Here is a 22748-nt window from a genome sequence, read left to right as displayed (position 1 = left end):
GAAAAAGGTTGAATAAGGTAGGTGCTAATACACACCCCTGCTTTAACCCTTTTGTTGTCCTAATGGGCTTCGAAAGATGTGTGCCTGCTCCAAGTTTGATTTTAATCCAGGTGTTTGAGTGGAGTAGTATTAGGACATCCAGGAGGTGTTTCGGTATTCCCCAGTTGTCCAGTTTCTGCCAGAGTTTGTTACGGTCCACATGATCAAATGCAGCAGTGTAGTCAATAAATGAGAGATACAGAGGTGACTTAGTCTCTTTTGCTGCTTCCATCAACAAGGACAATGCCATGATGTTGGTTGTGGTCCCTTGGCCTCTGCAGAATCCCGTTTGGTTGATCGGGATAATGGAGTTTTCGGATGCCCATGACGTTAACTCCTCCAAGATGGTTCCTGCGAAATATTTGGCCTCCACATCTAATAGGGCAATAAGCCGATAGTTGTTTGGTTGCTACTTGCTACCAGGTTTATAAATCTGGCTGATGTCTGACCCATGCCAAGACTCAGGGAGAGTCTGGGTATACCTTAAACTATTTAATAGTGGTGTTCGTGATACACTCCAAAACTCCACATCCGATTTGTACAGCATGGGTGGAATGCCATTAGGTCCCGGGCCTCCCCCTTTTTATTTGCCGTTTGATATCCGCTGGCACAGTTGTCTCTCGCCCGGGCTCGACAGACTTTGGGGCGCTTACTTTCGGCACTGATTTATTGAGTTTAGATGGGGTTGTTGCCCCGCACTCGCGCATTTCTTGGATTCTTGTGGCCGTTATCTTTCCCTTCTGTTTTAGACCTCATGAGTTCTGTGCAGGGTTTATTTGTTACCACGTCCTCTGTAGTATCCTTATTGTTAAAATGCTTCAATAGGTATTTTGTCCATACCTCCTCTGATATGTTGGAATTTTGGCCTAGATGTTCTGGATTTTTTATTCTTTTGACCATTTGCCAGAACTTGGAGCTATTTTTCTGCTTCCCTTCATAAAGATGTTTTGCCCAAAGGTCTTCGTTACTTAGCTTCTGTTTTTGCCATTTCATCTGTTTTAGCTGCTTTTTTGCTTCCTGTAAAACAATATGTAGGCTATGGTTTGTTTGGTTCTTTCGCATCTGTCTTAGTGTCTGATTTATTAACCATTTTTGAGTTTTCATTTCTGGTGTTAGTTGATTTTTGCTTGAAATTCCCTTCACTTGACATAGGTAATTTGACGAAGTGTTTATCAGTTTCTCGCTAATGGTTTGGATGAAATTTTGCCAGACTTCCGACTGCTTAGTTGAGGAGCTTGCAATTTGGGTTAATAAAGTTTTTGCTACGGAACTTATGAAGTCGATGTTGTCGATATTACACCGTAGCCGCCTTAGATTTGACGTAGCTTCTGTATCAAGAACTATATGTGGTTCGGTTCCCGGTTGCGAGTTGACTCTTATTAAAGCCTCTTGAGGCAGGTGGTCACTGAAGTCACTCATCCCTATTCTAAATGTTGTTATCCAACAAAACATGTTTAAGGATATGAACATGTTATCAAGGTGGGAGGATTGATTCTTAGAATGGAAGGTGGCAACTGGTGGATCATCTTCGGCATAGCGCCCATTCAGGGCCCTTAAGTTAAGTTGTTCCAGGTGTCGAAGTAAGTTTTTTGAACACTTCGTTGTTTTGTTATATATTTTGTCAGGCCTTGTGTTGGCACACCCCACACTGCATTCAGTTCTTGAATGAGGTCGTTGTCTAGGTCTTTGCTGAAGAGGAGCATATTAAAGTCCCCGGCCAAGATGATAAAATCGGAGTCCTTTTCTTCCATTATTTTTTCCAGGGCTTTCGCCAAATCTTTGGCTGCTTTTTGTTTCTGCTTAGGATGAATGTATGTGTTGATTATTATTACTTCTTGGGGCAGTTTCTGTAGCCAGAGTGAAATCTTTACCACCTGTATAGCACTTGGGGGAGGTATGTGAGAATCTATTGTCTTAATTTAGCCTATTGTTGGAATTGAAGCTAAGAACATCAGACCTCCTGATCTTCGGCCGAAGGTTGAGATTTTGTTTGCCGGGATGCAACAAGAAGAGAACCCTTGCAGCTCCAATGCCTTTTCTTCCCAAGTTTCTTGGAGCAGTAAAAGGTTGAATGTATTTAGGTATTGTAGAAACTCGGGATAATTGATTTTACTGGCTAAACCATTGATGTTCCAGGAGCAAATTTTAATTTCCCTGATCCTATCTAAGGGCTTAAGAATGTCTTCCCCTCTCTGTCAATTTGCGCTATTTGTTATGTTGAATCGATTTCCAGTTGAGGAGGGTATCTGGCGTAGGGGGACTTCTGTGACTTTGATTTAGTCCAGGTGAAGATCTTTTTGAGTCTTGGGGGTACATCCTTGGGGAGTTACTCCTTGCTCCTTTTAATATTGAGTTGGTGCTTTTTTGTACTGTGGACCTGATGAGAGGTAATAAGGGTGTCGGATAGCGAGGTCGTTTTTTCAAGTCTCAACTCGATCCCCCATTGTTGGAAAGTTGCTTCTTCCATAATTTTATTTGCTGTCTCAAAGGACTTCCAGGTTGCTTTTGTTGTATCTGGGCAATGCGACTCGGTGTTTGGCTGAAACTCTATTTGCATGAGGTCAGTGGAACTGATGTTTACCAGGCTTGCAACCGAGTGCAAGAGTCTTAATATGTTTCCCCTGTTCAGTATGTCGTCCCTACCTCGAGATGTATATTCAGGAATGAAGAGGATTGATGTCAGACTATTTAAATGATGGAGAGATATTGAATTAGCTAGTGATCCCACATAGTCGTGTTGAGTGGTCTGAGGGGAACGAGTTAGGCGCACTGTGTCTAAATTATTTGGTACATCACTGGGATTGTTATCTGTCCTCAGTTCCCTTGTGTTACTATTCGATTTTCGTTTTGGATGCTGAGGTGACTCTGCGTTGATAGCCGTAGTGTTGTCCTCACTTTCTGTGTTGAAATATGTTAAATTTGTGTTAAGTCAGCGTTATGAGTATTATGTGCTGATTGAGTTGGTTTAGATTGAGGAAGTGTCTGTTTATGTTCTCTCAGTACAGATTTCTGAACGGTACTGGTTGTCAGTTTTGCGCAACGTACTGGAGATGATGAAAGAGTACTATCTGAGGCCTTATACCGAAGTGGTGATTGATCCTTGTCTTTTGTTCTCAGACCACGGATCACTGCTGGAAGAGAAGAGTTTGATTGTACTTCCATGTTATTTCTTGCATCTGTTAGCAGCCGATTTCTTCCTTTCCTTTTTTTCTTCCTGCGGGTCCTGTTCGATGCCTGGATGTTTGTTGAGGTTGATTCAATTGAGTTTGCAGTAATGATCATAGGCTCAGTTTCCAGCGATCCAGACAGTGGTGTTTGAGCTGGGGGTAAGGTGATAGCTAAGCTCTGTTTGTCCGACTGCTCAGTCACTGAGCCTTGTTGTACCACTGAAAGTTCTGGAGGTGGATCCGAAATTTGTGGGATCGAGATTTGTGAAACTGTTGATTTTAGGTCACTTATCAGGTCCCCTAGCATAGATGGTAAAGATGATAATTTGTCTAGGATCGGATCGCAGGGTCTCGATTGTGATGGAATTATTTGAGCCACGGAGACGGGGTCTTGGCCCCTCTTTATGAGACCGTTCAATTCTGAGATTTTCCAGTCTATTCCTGAAATAGAATCGGCCATTGTCTGCAGGACAGTAAGCTGCAGATCCATCTTTTGAGATTGGAAGTCTAGGGCTGTGCCGAGTGTCGTAGAGTGTTTAAAATTGTTACCGATATGGATTCAGGGACCAGTTTTTCAATGTTGCTGCTCCTATCCATTCTTGGAGATAAATCAATAAGTGAGTTATCTTCGGATGGTTTCAGATTATAAGTGGCAACTAGTTCTTCCCATTCCTGTGCTGCTATGGAAGACATGTCATTGTTTGTGAAGCTGTTTATCGATTGGGGTCGTTATACGGTAATAAGATGCGACTGAGGTGACGTTTGCAATGCTGGCCTGTTATTTGACGCTTTTTGTTCACAAATGCTATTGAGATTTATTTGAGATGTCTTAGTTTGAGTCGAAAAAGTATTAGACGATTGGAGAAGTTGCATTCTGCTTTCCTTCTCTTCAGTTGCTGTTGGTAGTTCTATTTGTGCGTCTCGGATTGCCTTCGTTAAATTTGGCGAACTGCTAAATAATTGAGGAGAAAGTGGATCTTCTCTTTCTTCCTCATTATTAATCTGAACCCTGATTTTCACTAATGCATCTTGGTCCCCAAAATGTGGTAAACTAGGTTTTTTAGGATGGGTCTCAGCCAGACTGGCTGACTGTGGGTGAGTTATTGCCTCTGTGGGCTCAGTTTTCTTTGATGGGCTCCAATCTTTGATGGTAATTTTACTTGTAGACACTGTTTCCGGAGTTTTACGATTGGGATAGGGAAATTCTTGGCCTACTAAGTGGGTGAGTGCTGCCACTTTTCTTGTTTCAGGCAGTGTTAATGTTGATGTTGCAGCAGCTGCCTTAGTGCTGGATAAATTGAGGACCCCTACTGACCGCGGTGAGCCTGCTAGGCTGCTATTAGTGCGACTGCAACCAGCTTCGCCTGATAAAAGCGGTGTGTGGAGACCTTTGATGTTCCCTGTCTTGGAAAAAATTAGCTGTCCCGGGGTCTTTTAAAAAAAGAAAACTGTGTGTATATCTTCGGTTGATGGGAACATATCTTTTTCTTCGCTGGCATTCCTTCAATGATTATAAGGTAACATGAGAACTTTGATGACGACTTTAATGCCAGGGATGATGAGATTTGTGTGGATCTCTGTGGTTGCTGAAGAGCTATATTTAGGGTAGGTGATGCGGCAGAGTCCTTAACATGGCCACTTATTTGGGGGGTTTGAGTCGAGGCAAAATTTTGGGCTGTTGCGGACATCGAAGTTTCCATAGTTTCCTTAATTTCCATAGTTGGACCTTCTTTGTTTTTATTATCAGCGTTCGGATTGATTTCCTGGGAATGATTTAGATGCAATGATGGTGCTGGCTCCAGTTTTCTTTTCCAAGATTTAGGCTTAGAGTTGGAGTTGGATTTTGATTTGAACGGTATTTGCCTTACTCTGCCTGATCTTATTGCTCTGCTTTTTCCTTGTTATATCGATTCGTCGATAATTTTGAGAATTAGACACACGGAATCTTTCCCCCCTCTGACGAAGCCTTCCAGGTGGGGTCTGCTGCAGAAGTTCTTGTTTCTTGCTTAAACAGGTCCTCGGCTTTTCCAGTTTTTAATATTTAATTAATTACTGTGTAATGTAATGTATAATGTCCAGCTGTGTATGGAGAGGTTTTTAATAAGTTTTGGTAGCTTTTAGTGGCTTAGAACTTGTCGGCTTATCGACCTATTGGGCCTCCAGTACCCCTCTTTGTCCTAGCTCCTAGCTTCCCTGCACACAGTCCGTAGTCTTGAAGGAGTGCTCCACTGCTCCTACCGTACGTTACTCAGTAGTAGTAACTCAGCGACCCGATGGTGTTTTATCCAGTTCTGCCTGATGTTACATTTTCTATGGTTTCCCTTAGTCCCCCCCCCCCCACCCCTCCACCCGAGTAGCTCCTAGGTGGGTGGAACAAATTATTGTCAGCTGAACAAATTGCAGCAGTGCCACTGAGACAGGATAATTTCTAGGCTGGACTGGGAAGCTCGACTCCAGCAGCTCCCGTGACTTCTTTTGGTGGCTGGCTGCTAGTTGTCTGCTAGTTGTCGAGGGGGCACACAAGAGAATATGAAAGGCAGCGAGCGGCGCTCTCGGGGAAGACCTCAGGCTGGCTGGACCTAGTCGAGCTGCCTACCAGTCAACCCACCGGGCTCTTCCTTCGCAGCTGCCTCTATCGGCAGCCACGTTCGCGTTTTGTGTGTCGTGTGCCTCTCCCCCCCCTCCCTCGCCTCAGGCACAGCCTCGCCTCACCTAGTCCAGGTGACAAGCGAACGGACGGAAGCTGAGGTGAGGGGGGTACGACCTCTTTTCCCCCACTCCTCTCCTGCTGGGGTGCCTCTGCGGCTCTCGCGGCTTTCATGGCTCTCGCGGCTCCCCCTGTGGCTCCCGCGGCTGCCTCCTGCGGCTCCCGCGTCAGCCTCCTGCGGCTCCCGCGTCACCCAGAGCGCTCACGGCTCACTCCCGCAGCTCCTGATCCTGCTGAGCTCCTGCTGAGGTTCGGATTTCGCGGGCCCGTAGTAATCAGGTAATCAGGCAATCGGGCTCTCAGGAGAGGCCCGGCCGGGTTTCTCAGCAGTTTTTCCGGCGCCTTCTCCTTACCCGCCCTACTCTGCTGCTCCGAGCCGCTTCCTGCTCCGCTCCGTGCTGCTCCTCCCTCTCACAGCCGTGTGTGATTACAGATTGAAAGCTTATAACTGATATAGAGTTAATCTCTAACTGCTGTGCGGCCAAGTCGTCCTCCAATGTTGAAATCCTTGTTTCAGCTTTTGTTACTCTCAACGAGATATCTGAGCATATTTTGGTGACCCGTCTGACAGCATTCTGCACCTTACGGCACGTGGCTTGTGTACGGGAATTTTCCAGCTTTATCTCCGCTCTATGTTCCATCATAGTCTGATAAATCATAGATAATATCACTTCCTGTTCAATGCACTTTCATCTGACCTCGTAGCTGCTTCGAAGGGAACCCCCTGAGTATTAAGTACTGGAGAAGCTACGCCAGTATCCAGAGATTTGTGCGTTACAACCTGGGTCTTTTTTAGCTCTAAGTTTCTTGACTGTTGTAACAGTTGTATTTGTACCAGTAGAGGTCTCACTCATTCTCAAGTCGTCTTCGATACGGTTACCATCATCTGAATAGTCAGCCCAGTCTTTATTCAGACTTTCATCCGAAGAGTGATCGGACATGGAATAAAAATTATCGGCAAGATATTGAGAGCCAGTCATATCCTGTAGACAAACGCCCTCAGTTAGCGCAAAAGAATCTATCTCATCAATGAGATTACCCGGGGTACCAATGTTCCCTTCTTCTAAGGTATTTGAGAGGACTCCAGCTCCCATAATGCCGTTAGTTGGGCTTGCTCTAGCAGCGTTTTCTGGAGCAGCAGATGGTGTCTCTGCAGGAACACTCGGTGAAACTGTTACAAAAGGTTCTTGAGACGAAGACAAAAGTGTCCCCTGAACACAAGTATCCCTATTTATATCAATAACCCCTTTTAATGAGATATCTGATGAAATATCTGTACGTGGAGTCTGTGAATTTTTAGAAACCTGCTTCTCAAAAAGCGCTGGTAAAGTTTGTGAACCCTGATTAGCAGAACGGGCTGCCAAACCGGCTTTAGTTAGGCGCTCACCTCCTTTCTTTTGAACTTGGGCCATTGTTTTTTCGCCTCCTCCCGTCTCCCCCAGTGCACTCGCAGCTCCAAAATTATCGGAGTCCGTACCTTCATTCAGTGCAGGTTGAACTTTTGCTTTCCCGCTCCTCGTGACCGGCGGCTTCGGAGGCATCCTTTTCCGAGTAGCTGCTGCTCCAGCACCGCGGATTATGCCTAGGTGTGTTCTAGGCAAGAGCGGTGGAAAACGCCAGACCGGCACTCTTCGCGTACTGGGGAACCGTACCAAATGCACCATCCGATATACGAAGCAGAAAACACGGAATCTCAGCGCTGGCAGGACGGGGAAGTGGAAGTAAGCGTCCTGCAAGTCCAACGCTACCATCCAGTCTCCAGGGTCGAGGGCAGACGGGACCTGAGCTAATGTCAATATTTTTAACTTCTCCTTCTAGAGGAAGCGGTTGACGTCCCTGAGATCAAAGCTAGGATGCAGGTCTATGTCCTTGTTGGGTATCAGGAAGTAGTGAGAATAACAACCTACTTCTGGCACAGTCACTCACTTGATAGCTCCTTTGGCCAAGAGAGCCGCAACTTCTTGACGCAGAAGGGCCAAGTCATCATCTGACATGCGATGGAGTGGTGGTGGTATGGCGGGAGGAGTAGTTTAGAAGGGGAGGGAGTAGCCCCTTCAGCCTACATGCAAAACCCACCTGTCTGATTTGATGTTGTGCCAGTGGAAGAGGTGATGGCGGATCCTGCCGCCCACTGGCAACTGGTGGCCATTAAAAGGTCGTACTAGGAAGGTTTGGAGGCACCTGCAGAGGGGGCATTGGTCAACTGGTCCGCCCTCTGGCCACCGGACCTACGACGCTGGGTCCGACGTCACAAGCAGCGCAGAGGCTGGGTGGCTTGTGCTGCACTTTGTGGGATGTGGTGGGGCTCCCCCGCCACGGCCGCGAAAGGGGCAAAAGGCAGAATGCATGGGGCGAGAAATTGCTGCAAGGCACAAGGACCTGGCTGTAGCTCTAGAGTTCTTGAAGTGCTCGAGCGCGTTGTCTGCCTTGTCGCCAAACAGGTGACGGCCATCAAAGGGCATGTCCAAATGGGTAGATTGGGCATCCCCAGAGAAGTCAGAGGTCCTCAGCGAGGCGCAGCATCTCAGGGCTACCAACGTGGAAATCGCCCTACCCAGCGAGTCGGCAGTGTCCAGCCCACACCGGATGGTGACCTTCGCTGCGTCTCGACCCTCAGCAACCGTGCGGGTGAGCATAGCCCGGGACTCCTCCGGGCACTGTGGCAGCACACGCGTAACCGTGTCCCACACAGAATGTGTGTAACGGCCCAAGAGACATGCTATGTTAACTGACCACAGTCATATGCTGGTGGAAGAAAACAACTTTCCAAAATAGTCCAGCTTCTTGGATTCCTTATCTTGAGGGGCTGTAGGGAAAGTGATTGCTTTTGTAGATGAGGCTTGGACCACCATGCTCTCAGGGGTAGATTGATGTGAGAGCCCGGTGCCGGGAAGTGGCGTCAGGCAATCATCCTCTCCACATGAGCCCCTTTGCTGTGCTTGGACCAGGAACCCAGAAGGACGTCAGTGAGGGCCTCATTGAAAGGCAACAAGGGCTCCAAAGAGGCTGCTGTTGGCTGAAGCACCTCAGTCAGGAGGTTAGTCCTGATAACCACCTTAGGAAGCGCGAGGCCCAAGGCCTCAACCGCCCTATGCAACACCACAGCGTAGGAAGCTCCCGCCTCCCTAGCCACAGTAGGGGGAGAAAGCAGACCAAGTTCTGGGGAAGTATCCAGGCCACTGGCATCACCCAACTCTTCTCTCCAGTCCGTCTGCTCTTCAAGCTGGTCTGCCAGAGGGTCAACAAACCCCTCCCAGTCCTCCTCACCCTCTTGTGGCCGCCACTCAGGGCGATAAGTAACACCAGGGTAGAACAATGGTACAAAAGTACACTCTGGCGACGGTACCAGCATCAACTGACGCCAGTCCCACTCCGTGTCCAAGTCGAGGGGGAGGGCGGGGTCGACGCCGGTCGGAGACACAACCGGCGTCAGAGGTTGCGGAGGCGTCGTCCGAGGAATCGGTGCTGGGCGAGGTGTTGTCAGATCGACTGGCACCGATCCAGATCTGAATCCTTGTGGGCCCTGCGGCGCCAAGGCCAGAGCCGCCGGCATCAAAGCCTAGAACACCCAGCCTAGAACACACCTAAAACCCGAGTCGGGCTGCCCAAAGATGGAGTGGAGCGCTTCGTAAAATGCAGAGGACACTATGGCTCCCAGGAAGGGAGGGAAGCTCGGACCCGTCCCAGCAGGCTCCGCGGGTGGAGACTAAGGAAGACGACCTTCTGCGTCCCATGGGCCAATGGACGGGACGAAGGCAAAGAGCGACGGTGCTTCTTCGCCTTCTTCTTGTGCTTCGACGTACCCGATGACAAAGACTTCGAGGAGGAATAATGGTGGTGACTCCATGACCCGTCCTGCGTCCTCCCTCTCGATCGGGACCTTGAGCGGCGCGGAGCTGACTGCCAGAAGATTTCGGGACCACTCCCGCAAAGACTTCAAGTTCATGGCCCGACAGTCGGAGCACTACTTTGGGACATGGTCGCACACCAGGGGCACACGAGGTGTGGGTCCGTGACTGACATCAACTTGTAACAGGAGTCAAGGCTTGAAGCCGGTCAGACGATGGGACATCCCTATGTGCACAAGGAGTTGAACTACTCTACAAAAGAGGTCGACAAAAGTCGACTAAGGTTACCGCTCTCTCAGGATCTGCGCTGGTTGGCATGGAAAAAGAAAGAACTGATGTCAGAGCGCAGAGGTAGCGTCTAAGTAGACACCACAACATCATTCCGGTGACCATGACACCAACAGAGTCGACTGACGCCACATACAGACGCGCAGGGGTACTGCTAAAGAAAAAATCTCCAGACCCAGTCTGACGCCTAGGGGTAATTCTAAGGTAAGGAATCTATAACTAATAGTCTTTTTCAGATAGGTACACTACAATAGCATGCAATAGGGTAACGGAACAATTTAAAATTCTGCATCTGATTAAGTCTGCTTTCATAGAATAGTTCATTGCATACCATGAATTGAGCACATCTCAGAATGGCTTCTTCCTCTTTCCATTCCCGTCACACTTCCCTACTTAACAGGAAAGCACGTAAGTTCAAGACCCCTAACAGGTAAGCAAATTTAAATATTCAATGCAGTAGCGTACACCAGTCTAATGGCATGTGACTTCAATCACGTCTTCTGCCTGAGACTGATTTTACAAATATAATTGTAAACAAAACTTTAAACTGGATCAAAGTTCCCAAAAGCTCCTTTTTCCACCCCACTGGCCCAAATTCTGAAACACTGAGCAAAGGCCAACACTTAGGGGCTGCAAAGCAAATAATGTAAAACTACAGTATAGTAATATGCACCATACAATATAACATACTTTGTCAGGCTTAAATTAACAAAAAATGAAATACACAGTGCAATAAATAAAAAAAATACTAAAGAGTGCAACGTGCAATTAAAACAACCACAACTCTTCTCCAAAGAAACAGATATTAATTAATATGCCCATCAAGTAATGTAGTAGGGCTGAGCCTTGCATTCATATAGTGTTAAGTTAGCATGAGCTTATTAGAAGTTTAAACACCATTTTACCTTTTGCTTTCTTTTGCACACGGCACACACACTAGCTATTGTTTAGAGTTAGGCTGAGTGTTTAGCTTCACATGAGAATAACTTGTTTTTCTACATTGCTGACTTGCTTTGTAAGTTTAGACTGAACAGTGAGTGCCGAAGCCTTCAAGGTTATATCAACACTGTAGCTGTTGTTCAAACTGATCAGAGCACGTTCTAGCCATAACATATATGCAGCTGTGGCCAACTCAGATACTGGCCCCTTTAACAATGCACTGTGTAGGCATGATTGAACACACTTGGAGAACATTCATACGCTGAGAGCTTGTGCAGAACTCGATGTGATTCACTCCTGCTAATCTTTGAGGTATGGGGTTGCCTATGCAAGCCTAGGAGACCTTCTTGAGTTATAAAATAACCTACTAGCAAGGGAGGGTGAAATATAGGTATATATTTAACCTGTTTCCATTTAGCATTAGAACATGCTGCCTCCCTTTGTATTTTATGGAATTGTAACTATGCTGACAATCTTATTTCTTATAATATGTCTGCTTGTATTAGCTAAGATGCTGCCCCTGAGATCAGGCGTTAAAATAAATATTTTAAACTTGCACGTGTCTCCCTTTACTCCCTGTTTTGGTACGGTATGAGAGTATAACGAGAGAGTGCTCATGTTTCCCACCTTACCGGAGGTATCCTAAGTCGCATGTTCTGGGTTGTCTAATCATTGGTTACTTTGCTATAGGACGAAGAGTTAATGAGACACTGATTCTAGTCTGGTAGGGGATTTTGGGTACTAAGGTGAGTTTTTGGCACACCCTAATTCACTGAGGTCTTGAGTCTCTGTGCACAGTTCTGTGTCTGAGCAGAATCCTTGCAACATGGAGCCCTAACAGTGGTGGTCTTATTTCATGACGCTTGAGTAGTGCTTATATCAGTCCTGAACCCCTTCACTATTGTTTCCGGTTAACAGTGGTGACGGATAAACCTACCTATAGTTACATAGGTCATTACAAGCTTGTATCTTTCAAAACTGTTTTCTTTTGAATTACTAGCCAGTTGTGCTACATTGTTTTGTATTGTACCTCTCCTGTCTGTGTCCTTATGGGTGACGTTGACATACCGCAGCAGAGTCACATTGCGGTCCCCGATCATTTGCAGGCTTATAACGTCGCCTTGAAGGGTATGGCGGTTATTTTGGTAGTGAGTGCTGAGATAGCTTACCCGTTTGAGATTTTTTATTCATCGGTGACATTTCCTGCTGTGTATGCGGCTTCTCCGGTGTTTCACACTTATTCTCACACAGCCGTGCCCGTGGAATATGTTCCCTATAGGACACAGGAAATTCCGATTTCTGCATGGCAGCACCGTGTTTGGTTTAATGGCGCCCTTCCCCACAGTTTAACGGCGATTAGATTAGGTCCTTTGTCCATTCCAGGCGCTTCTTAGTCTGTTTTGGCTGGAGCAGTCCCCGTTGCTGAGTTGAGGCTCTTATATACCTCCGCAATTGGAGTTATAAGGGCCTTGGTTCAATATGTTACCCGCAATTTCCAGGGCGGGCCCCTGGTGTTGCGGCACTTCCAGCTGGACCGAGCGGGATGAAGCTTAGTCCAGACATGGTTAATGCGGTTATGGGCAAGCGTCCCCAGGATAAGGATGATATGCCTTTCTGGCTTGCCGAGGAATTTGACCAGCTGGAGGCAGTTTTTCCTAATTCGAGTCCTGTAGAATAACACAGGTTTCTTACATTTAGTTTGCCCCAGGACTTGGTACCGGAAGCCGGTGACTGCGAGTCATGGGGTAGAATCTTTGCGGCAGTATAAAGGAGGTGATTTGGTACTCCTTCAATGATTGTCCTTCCGACTGTCATTAAACGTGTTCAAGATGAACACGGACCTGAGAATGCGGTTGAATTGGGAATGAGACTCGTTGGCTCATTCTAATCTAAAGGGAGATGCAGTAAACTTCCAAGTGTCTAATGCTTTGCGCAAAGTCCCTGTTGCCGATAAACCCCAACAGTTACAGAGAATTATTACGGCGGCTTATAAGACCATAGGCCGTAATAGTTTAGGTGTCAAGCCCTTTTCTGCTAAAGATAAAAGACAAACTCAGGGGTCGAAGTCTGAGAAAGACGATCAACCCAAGGCTACAAAGCAAAATTGGAACAACAACAAGAGACAGGGAAAACAACAACAGAAACAGGAGTCCCGTCTACTGAGCGCTCTTATGACTTGCGAGACCGCTCTACGATTAAGTCGCTTGATCGTTTTCAGGTTCCTGATCAACTTTCTCCTCGTTCTTCACAGGACACATCGGCCTCATCGTCCGGGGGTGGAGGCGGTGGCAGAGGACGGGGTGGCCAGCAGACTCCCGACCAACCATGCCCGAAAGACGGAAAAGGCAAGCAGGACAATTCTTCACAGAAAAGACCCCAGTTTCAGAAAAAGAATGTTGCCGCTTTAACAGCGAGATATGCCACAGATAGTGAGAACGCAGATTCCGAATCAGACGTGGGCACTTCCTGTTGGACAGCGCGGCGGAGATTACCATTGTTCGAGAGGCCCTGCGTCCACTACTGAAGGTGACAGCGACTGACAAATTTGTTGTTGTTGAGACAGCTGATACTAGAGTAGCTCCCCCTGACATGCTTTTTTAAATTGACCTTTTATTTGAAGGTGACATACAACGTACCATAAAAGGGGTATTTTGGGAAAATCTGACAACTACGTATGACATTTTGTTAGCAGAGGCTGACTGGCCCCCACTTTTTGTTCTCGCTTTCCGAGAGGGGAGGAGTTAATCCTCCCTAGTTTCGCGCACACAGTGTCAAAGGAGCATGCGCTGAATTTTGCAGAAGAGTGGGCTAAGGCCCTTGCGCCTGCTTTGCACCATACTCACTGTGGTTGGGATGAATTCTCCCCCAAACATGAGATTCCCTTGCGGTCTATGCCACAGCCTCAACCTCAATATCCAATGCAGCGTGAAGCGAAAGCTTTGTTCGCAGAAATCCTTGGACAATTGGAATATCAAGGTGTGATTGAAACTGGTCTGTCTCCGATAAATAACCAACTTTTTACTGTTACCAAGGCTGATGGTTCTTACTGTTTGGTATTGGATTACCGGCAGCTAAACTCGCATTGCCGTACCTGTGCAGTACAGAATACCCACACCTCTGCCCTGGTGGATGGTCTTGTGCGTAAAAGGTTTAAAACCACACTTGACATATCCAATGTTTTTTTTGCCCACAATCTTTCTGATTTAAGTAATCAATGGACCGCTTTTACCAGTGGTGGCACACAGAAAAAATTTAAAAGTTTTGCTATGGGCTACAAGAATAGTCCAGGTGTGTTTGCTGCCCATATAGTTTCTCTTTTAGAGGGAATCGACCCAGATGCGTGTTCGTATGTGGATGACATTTATCTCACAGACCACGAGATATGGGCGCATCTGTGCCGCGTTGACCGCATAATTTGTAATTTTGCGGACTTCGGTTACAAATGTAACTTTGCAAAGTCTCACATTGCAGAGTACACAGTGTTGTTACTAGGCTATGAGCTCAACAACAAAGGTTGAGGGTTGGCTCCTCACTTCTTGGAGAAATGCGCACAAGTGCGCGCTCCAACAACACTGAAAAAATTGCAATCCTTGCTGGGATTTTTGAATTTCGGGCGTACTTATATTCCCGAATATGCCCAGCGTATCAAACCATTACAAGCTTTGATATAACAAACTTTTTACCAAATCGTGATGGCTGCCCGAACATTCAGCCATTTTGCAATCCTTGCAGGCTGATCTGCTAGAATCTAAATTCTTACTGACTCGTGATAACCACACCAACCTGGTGATAAGAATCGTCCCTGGGGCGGTGGGTTTTACATACCTTACTTTTAGCGAAGGTGACACAGTACCTACCGCTTACAAGTCACACTTGTACACTTCGGCTGAAATGCGGTTTTCCACTGTGGAAAACGTTTTGACAGCAGTGCAAATGGCGATTCGAAAGGAACGTGTACTGTCGCAGGGAAAACACATGTTGGTTGTTACTCCGTATCCTGCCTTGGAGGCAGTGACGAAAGCCAGTGTACCCAAATCTAAAGCTTTGCACCCACGGTGGAGAAAATGGGCAACATCATTGACGTCTCCGGATATCACGTTCATTTTTGATGCCTCCTTACGGGCGCAGGAGTTCTTGCAGTATGAATTTGTTCATCCTGCCCCATGGACTATGCGCCCTTTGGAGGATTTCCATTGTATCATTTACACTGATAGTTCAGCGCAAGTTGCGCATGGGTCTAAGCACGCCTCAGCTTGTGCAATTGTGGTTGGTACCATGGTGAATGGAGAATTCAAATCCGATGTCGTACATACACAGGCATTAGGGGACTGTACCGCCCAGTTGGCAGAGCTCCGTGCTCTGATGCTTGCATTGGAGGACGCAGATCCTGGTGTGACAACTCTTCTTGTGAGTGACTCTTACTACTGTGTCCAGTCTTACAATGACAATCTGTTCTTTTGGACTCAGAACGACTATCGTGACTCCAAAGGTAGCACAATAAAACATAAAATGATGTGGGTTTGAGTGGCTGAACTTAAAGAGCAACTGTCACTCGTGTATGTAATTCATACTCTTGTCATAAGCGTGTGGGAGTTCACGCTGTTGGCAATAATCTGGCCGATGAGGCCGCGAAGACAGCAGTTTCGACATATGTGGTTGCAGCAGTTACACGTTCCAAACGTAAGATTGATGATGACATCTTGGCAGCTATTGCCGCTACTGAGAAGGGAAGTAAATATCCTACTGGATTTCCTTCAAAGTATTCTTATCATTTAAGTCCTGACAAAGTTCCTTATGTGAAAATACCAGACGTTGGTGACAGATTGATTCCCCACGCGGACCGCAGGTCAGTGTGGATTACAGCTGCCCTCGAGGGTGGTGCGTCCGCTCATGCGGGCGTTTCGGCTACTGTATCTCAGCTACCACAGCGTTTTTGGTGGCGGGGACTGTATAAACAGACGCGTGATTATGTCCTTCAATGTGACATTTGTCAGCAGATCAAGCCTTCGACTGCTACACGTCAGCCCCAGACACCGTTGTACATTTCCAATAAAGCACTTGGTTGTGTTTATTTGGATCACTGCGGTCTTTTTTCTTCAGATATTGCGTATAAGTACATCTTAGTTTCAGTTGATTCTTGCATGCGCTTTTTATGGGTGTGGCCCCACCGAAGTGCTAATTCACGCACGGTCATAAGGGATTTGCGTGTCTTTGTGAGAATTTTTGCGTGTGGCACCTTCCATTCAGACCAGGGTCCAGCATTCGCCTCTAAGGCATACAAGGATGCCATGAGTTCATTGGGGGTCCAAGTCAAATTTTCGTCTCCATACCAGCCTGAGGGTAATAGTGTTGTGGAGCGGATGTACCGTGACTTAAAGCAATCCTTGACAGCTAGGGTTATAGGTACCGGCTGGAACTGGCTAGTCCATCTCAATGGCATACAGCGTGCACTTAATAATCTCCCTAGAAGGTCTCTGGGTGGGCTGACCCCATACGAGATGCACTTTGGTATCAAAATGTTTGTCCCAGAGCTTGAAGGTCTAGCCCAGGCAGCAGCAGCTGGCCCCTTTGACGTAGATGAACATTGTAATGTGTTACAGACTCTACAAGAGACAGTCTTGCAAAGGAACACAAGCCCTCCACATCTGATGCTGCGTTGCAGATTCCGGTAGTTGGCTGGCTACCCGAGTCGGAGAACTGGTCCGAGAGAAGGTCGAGAACAAGAAAGAGTTTGGCCCCTCAAATCAAGCTCCTGTTCCTGTACTTGGCGTGTAGGGCACAAGAACAGTCGTATTACCTCCACTTCCAGGTCGTAAGGAAAAAAGGTACATCTCCATTGACAATGTCAAATTACACAGAGTGGCCGACTCTTCTTAGTATGACACCTGCGGTCTCTTGTCCATCGATACTGAGAAATTCTCTTTTGGCTCCGGCTCCTAACAGGCCTGACGTTTCCTTGGAGATGCCTGCAGTTTCAAGTCCTTTATTGAATACCCCACCTGATGCTCATCTTGATGATACTGAGTATACTTACCCCACAGACTTGTCGATGCCCGATTTACAAATATGTGTGCAACTGAGTCCAGATTTTCATTTCACACTAACTCTACCACATCGAAGTCCCCTTCAAAACTTTCTGTTTTTGCAACATGGTTTAAAAAACAATTTTTGATCCCTCCTTGGACTTACATTTGGTTGGTGCTTTTTTCAATTTTTTTGTTTATGTCAATTGGCTTTGTGGTGTATTTTTTCTGTCTTGTGAATGGACACTATGTTGAAGAGAGGACTGCTATTCGACTAATTAATGGAACATTGGCACCTCATCACACAGACTGAAGAGGGACCTGACTTTTGTAAATATTACTGCTTGGCCCGTCTTAGATGGGATTGTATGGGATGCTGATAAATTTCTAAAAGTTGGCAAGTGCAAAGCACATAGGCTTTGCATCGTGCATGTCTCATCCCGAACCATATGTTGATTTGAATTAGACTATTTCACAAACCACCTACTTTGGATTGGCTACTACTAAAACATTACATGCTCCTCCTCTTCCGGAATTGGAAGAGTACCCCTGTTGGGATAATAATACCAGTATTTCTGTCAGAGAATTACATATCCTGTTGCTGAATTCTACTTTTTACATAACCAGTTTGGATCCTAAGGGTTGGTTGTTGTGGCACAGAAGTGCTGATTCTTGCCAACATCGTTTTCTGGGTTTAGCCCCTGGCTACACACAGGTTAGTGTGGATCCCCGTTTTGAGAGTGACCATTCTGTAACTACCTATTCCGTAGGCAATCTCTGTCAGAATTGGCTCAAACATTCCACTTTAGGGTCAGTTAAGCTTCATTTGTCTAAATTGACTGACGATGTTGATCTGAATGACTTTGTCAAGGGCCCTGCTTCCAGCAGATCCAAAAGGTGAATATATGCTATTTACAATAAAGTTTGGAAACTGTCCCAGATTGAGGCTGCTTCCCGCTTAAGAGCTATAGATCAAGCTAATTTAGAAAATGTGTTAGCAATTGTAGATAACAGCATTAACACGCTTTCTTCCCGCATTTACACATTAGATAATATTGTTTTGTCTGTTGTTGATATTGGGCAAGATGTTTTGTACCATGGTCAAAACCAATTGCGTTCCATTATGCAGTTTGCATGGACTTTACAAACGTTAAAGGCTGCGAAGTTGCCTTTGTACTACATGAACACGTCCTCATTGTTTGCCCCTTTTAATTTGACTGACAAACAGCAATTTATGTCTATGAAAGATGCAACTTTTTCTATGTTACATATTGAAAAGTTAGAACCTTTGACGTTTTCTGAGGCCGAGACAAATTCTGCTGTGTGGCTCATCCATGGGTTAATAACATTACCTTTTCCTTTGTTCAAATTCGAAGTTTGCATGAAGTATTATGCAATTGGCAGGTATGAACCTCTGGGCACCGCTTATCTCCATGAAGCTTGGTCACTACCATATACCTATAGGTGCTTTAGGGAGGGAAAAGAGGTTTACTTGAATGATGAAGATTGCACAACACCTGATCACTCTTTAGTGTATAGGAACATTCAATTGTATGGCTCTTGTAATCAACATGCACCTAATGTGGCCTGTGTCTTAAAAGGTACACCGACGCCTGCTATCACACCCAAATTCACATTAATGGCAAACGGTAGCTATTTACTTTTAAATAATGAAGATTGTTGTGGGATGCTGGATGGAATTCCTTACACTGTTACGGTCTCCCAACGTGTAGTTTGTTGTAAAAACGTAATGTTTTCTCCTCAACATGGGAAGCTGGATGTTTCCATCTGGCCGTCGAATCCGACCTTGAAAACAGAGTTCAACAAGATGAGTAGAATAGGAGCTCTTTTGTCCAAGAAATAAGTCGCCCTTACATCTGCACGAGAGACATTTGTCCTTCATGTGGCAAACACCCGCACAGAAGTGCATGCCTTATTAAATATGGATCTTCCCCTGCATTTCGGGGAGTTAATTCACACCATCTTTAATACCTTCTCGAACAGAGGGATGGCTCACTTTTTTAAAGTTGTTAGTAGTGGCCTTGTGACTTTCTTCCAAACTATATTCGGTGTGTTCCCGGCATTTTTTCATTCGATTTTCTCGAGCCTCTTTGGTGGATTTCCCTTGATTCTCGCTCTGGTTGCCGGAGTGCTTCTACAGCTTTGTTTATTTCAGAATTTTGCCCCGGCGAGACATTTTGCCCCGGCTGTTGCTGCTCCACAACCGAATGCTTGATTACTATGAAGCGCTGCCTCTGGCTACATTGAGTGCAGTTTATGGATTATCGTTTCGATTTTCCTTTTTCACATGCGTCCAGCCTGTCTTTCATTGCCTGAGCTGCGTTTTCGATTGGGCTCTGGATTTGTGTCTCTGCAGTACGGTGTCTCCCAACGCAGATTATGATCAACTGATGAGTCCCTTTATTGCTCATGAATTGCTTTGTTCTGGCGGCGGGATTATGGCCTTTGCAGCGATGCATGGAGTCCTGGGACGTTGGAATATTTTAGCAGTGGTGCATGATTTCTTTGCACGCAGTTATATTGAAGTAAACCCGAGTTGTCCTCTGATGGTACTAGAGGCTCCGGTTATTAAGGAATATGTATGTTAATTCCCATTACTAAATTGGATGGCTGAAATGTTTTCAGATGAGAACAATGACTTCCAGTTCGAGGTTATTGCAACGTACTGTGAATATACACTGTTGGAGTGAGGTGCATGTCCTTCTCTCTCTCTTTTTCACGACCGACGTCACATGCTTAACATCAGATTTTTTTTTTTTTGCTGGCCCATTGGCTTTACTGTGCCCACAAGTGATCACTAAATTGGAGTATTTTCAAAATTCGGAGTTTGCTCCAGTTTTTCCATTATGGCAAATTTGAACTTGATTATATCTCTCCAAATTTAGCCTCCATTACTTGTCCGTGCTCCGATCAAGGGAGGGTGTAGTGGGGCTGAGCCTTGCATTCATACAGTGTTAAGTTAGCATGAGCTTATTAGAAGTTTAAACGCCATTTTACCTTTTGCTTTCTTTTGCACACGGCACACACGTTAGCTATTGTTTAGAGTTAGGCTGAGTATTTTGCTTCACATCAGAATAACTTGTTTTTCTACATTGCTAGACTTGCTTCGTAAGCTTAGTCTGAACAGTGAGTGCAGAGGCCTTCAAGGTTATATCAACACTGTAGCGGTTGTTCGAGCTAATCAGCGCACGTTCTAGACATAACAAATTTGCAGCTGTGGCCAACTCAGATACTGGCGCCTTTAACAATGCTCTGTGTAGGCATGCTTGAACACACTTGGAGAACATTCGTATGCTGAGAGCTTGTGCAGAACTCGATGTGATTCACTCCTGCTAATCTTTGAGGTATGGGGTCGCCTATGCAAGCCTAAGAGACCTTCTTTAGTTATAAAATAAACTACTAGCAAGGGAGGGTGAAATATAGGTATACATTTAACCTGTTTTCATTTAGCATTATAACATGCTTTCTCCCTTTGTATTTAATGAATTGTAACAATGCTGACAATCTTATTTCTTATAATATGTCTGCTTGTATTAGCTAAGATGCTGCACCTGAGATCACGGGTTAAAATAAATATTTTATACTTGCACATGTCTCCCTTTACTCCCTGTTCTGGACTGGTATGAGAGTATAACGAAAGAGTGCTCATTTTTCCCACCTTACCGGAGGTATCCGAAGTCGCATGTTCTGGGTTGTCTAATCATTGGTTACTTTGCTATAGGACGAAGAGCTAATGAGACACTGATGCTAGTCTGGTAGGGGGTTTTGGGTACTAAGGTGAGTTTTTGGCACACCCTAATTCACTGAGGTCCTGAGTCTCTGTGCACAGTTCTGTATCTGACCAGAATCCCTGCAACAGTAATAGGGGCATATGATGGCAGCAACTGTAATGTGTTCCTCACATTCCAATGCCAGCAATTCCTAGACACTTTCAGCAAGAATCAAAAGATCTTTAACAAAGGTGGTTAAAGACCACAAGACACACTATGTGCCCCAACATGAGTGCACATATGTAATTTCACATCAACCAGAAACTGGAACTTCATGTAAGGCTCTCATGAATACATCTTTGCATCCATGCAGAACTTCAACAAAGTCTTCTTAAACTAAAATTAAATTCAACATTTGTAAAATGTCAGCAATTAATTTTATCTTACCAACATCTCGGGGACAACATTTTCCGGTATAAAGTTGTTCCAGAAATCCTTACATACAAGCCTGTAGCAGTACCCCTTCGAAACACGTCCAGCACGTCCTATTGAAAGGAAAATATGCTACTAAAAGTCAAACATTTACAAAATCCAAATTGATGCACAAGATAATTTCCAAATGTGCTATGCTAAAGGGGCTCATAAAACAATAAGAAGTTATTTTGGGTATCAAGTTAACTTTATTTTTATTGGCATTATAGCAAGTCACACAAACGCACAGAGCAATATGAAATGTTGGTGCCCTAATTCCAGCGAAGCATACTCAAAAAACAACTATACATAAAAACTATACATTTGTTATCCAACCTTTCAGTCTATGTTCCAATTAAGATGTTAGCCCTTGGGGCACTTGACCCAACATGCCCCGCAGCCCCACAGTAAGTGAGGCACATTGGTGCATCATGTTTAATTCCAGTGGAGATAGAGACTTTAGCTGGAGTTCTATAACCCAGACCTCGAAAGGGGAGTGATAACTGGTGGAATGGAAGAGATGACTGATGATTTACTGTAGCTGGTGTGAGGCAGGGAAAAATGTAAGACAGGGATTTCAGAGCAGGGGCGGATGCCGTGAACAACTTTCACCTCCACCTTTCTTTCTTACAGACAATGAACATTCATGGAAAGCCTCTGCCTGCAGAATCTACTGAGGTGATCCTCCAGTATGGATTGCTTGCAGCAGAATGGGAATCTGGATATGGTGGACACCAGGCCATGCCTTCCTAAAACCTATTTTCCATCTAAATTCGTACGATGTTATAAAAATTTGGACTATACTTGGCCAATACAGTCGGAATTTGATAGACCTGAAGTTTATCTGCGAACAGGAAAGAGTAAATAGTAACAAAATATTACACTGTAACCAAATAAAGGTATAGCATTCAGTAATAATACTAGGCTGCGTAAACACATACAAAAATATCATGTAAACACAATATATATTGAATAAGTAAGCAACACATCAAAACTGAAATATTATACAAGAACATGTATAGGAAAATAAAAAAAATACATAACAATTTTTTTTATCTGTAATACAAACACTATAAATAAAATGTGTGCATATATTGTAAAACTGTCACATGAGAACACATTTGTCACCTTACTGCAGCCTACCCCCAAGTAATCACTGTGCAAAACAAAGGGACTTGATAAGAAAGGGATTTGTATATATTACCATTTCTCACTTTTATGTCCATTCTATGCCCATTTGAAGTTATTTAGCAGCTGAAGCACAGAGCTGCATTTCAAGCAAGTATGCTTTAAAAAAACTGAACAGCTACTGTTATATATTTTCAAAAAACAAATAGCTACATATTTATATGCTTAGTTAGAAGTCTCTTATTCTATGTTAGTATTCAATAGAATTCCCTATGTGAAGTTGCAGAGATAAGGTCGAACTCCAGATTTCAGAGCAAAGACATTTAAGAAGACACAGAACTTCAGAACTTGAGAGAATGATTCAAATATTTTAGTCCCGACGCTAAAACAAGTGGCTAAAAGCGAAA

General features: G+C 45.1%; 1 protein-coding gene across 2 annotated transcripts in view; it reads right to left on the bottom strand.

The window, feature by feature from the left end:
* The window catches only part of TDRD9 (tudor domain containing 9), a 2642469-nt gene that overhangs the window by 1627597 nt on the left and 992124 nt on the right, over positions 1-22748 (bottom strand). For both annotated transcript variants that reach the window (XM_078660267.1, XM_078660268.1), the window contains one exon: positions 21190-21287. In XM_078660267.1, the coding sequence (XP_078516393.1) occupies positions 21190-21287 (98 nt within the window). The remainder of the gene's footprint in view (positions 1-21189; positions 21288-22748) is intronic.

This window comes from Lissotriton helveticus, chromosome 9, assembly GCF_964261635.1.
Source record: "Lissotriton helveticus chromosome 9, aLisHel1.1, whole genome shotgun sequence".
In the NCBI taxonomy this organism is placed as follows: Eukaryota; Metazoa; Chordata; class Amphibia; order Caudata; family Salamandridae; genus Lissotriton; species Lissotriton helveticus.
Note: the sequence above shows the minus strand (reverse complement) of the source record. Positions and strands in the feature narration are given on the sequence as shown.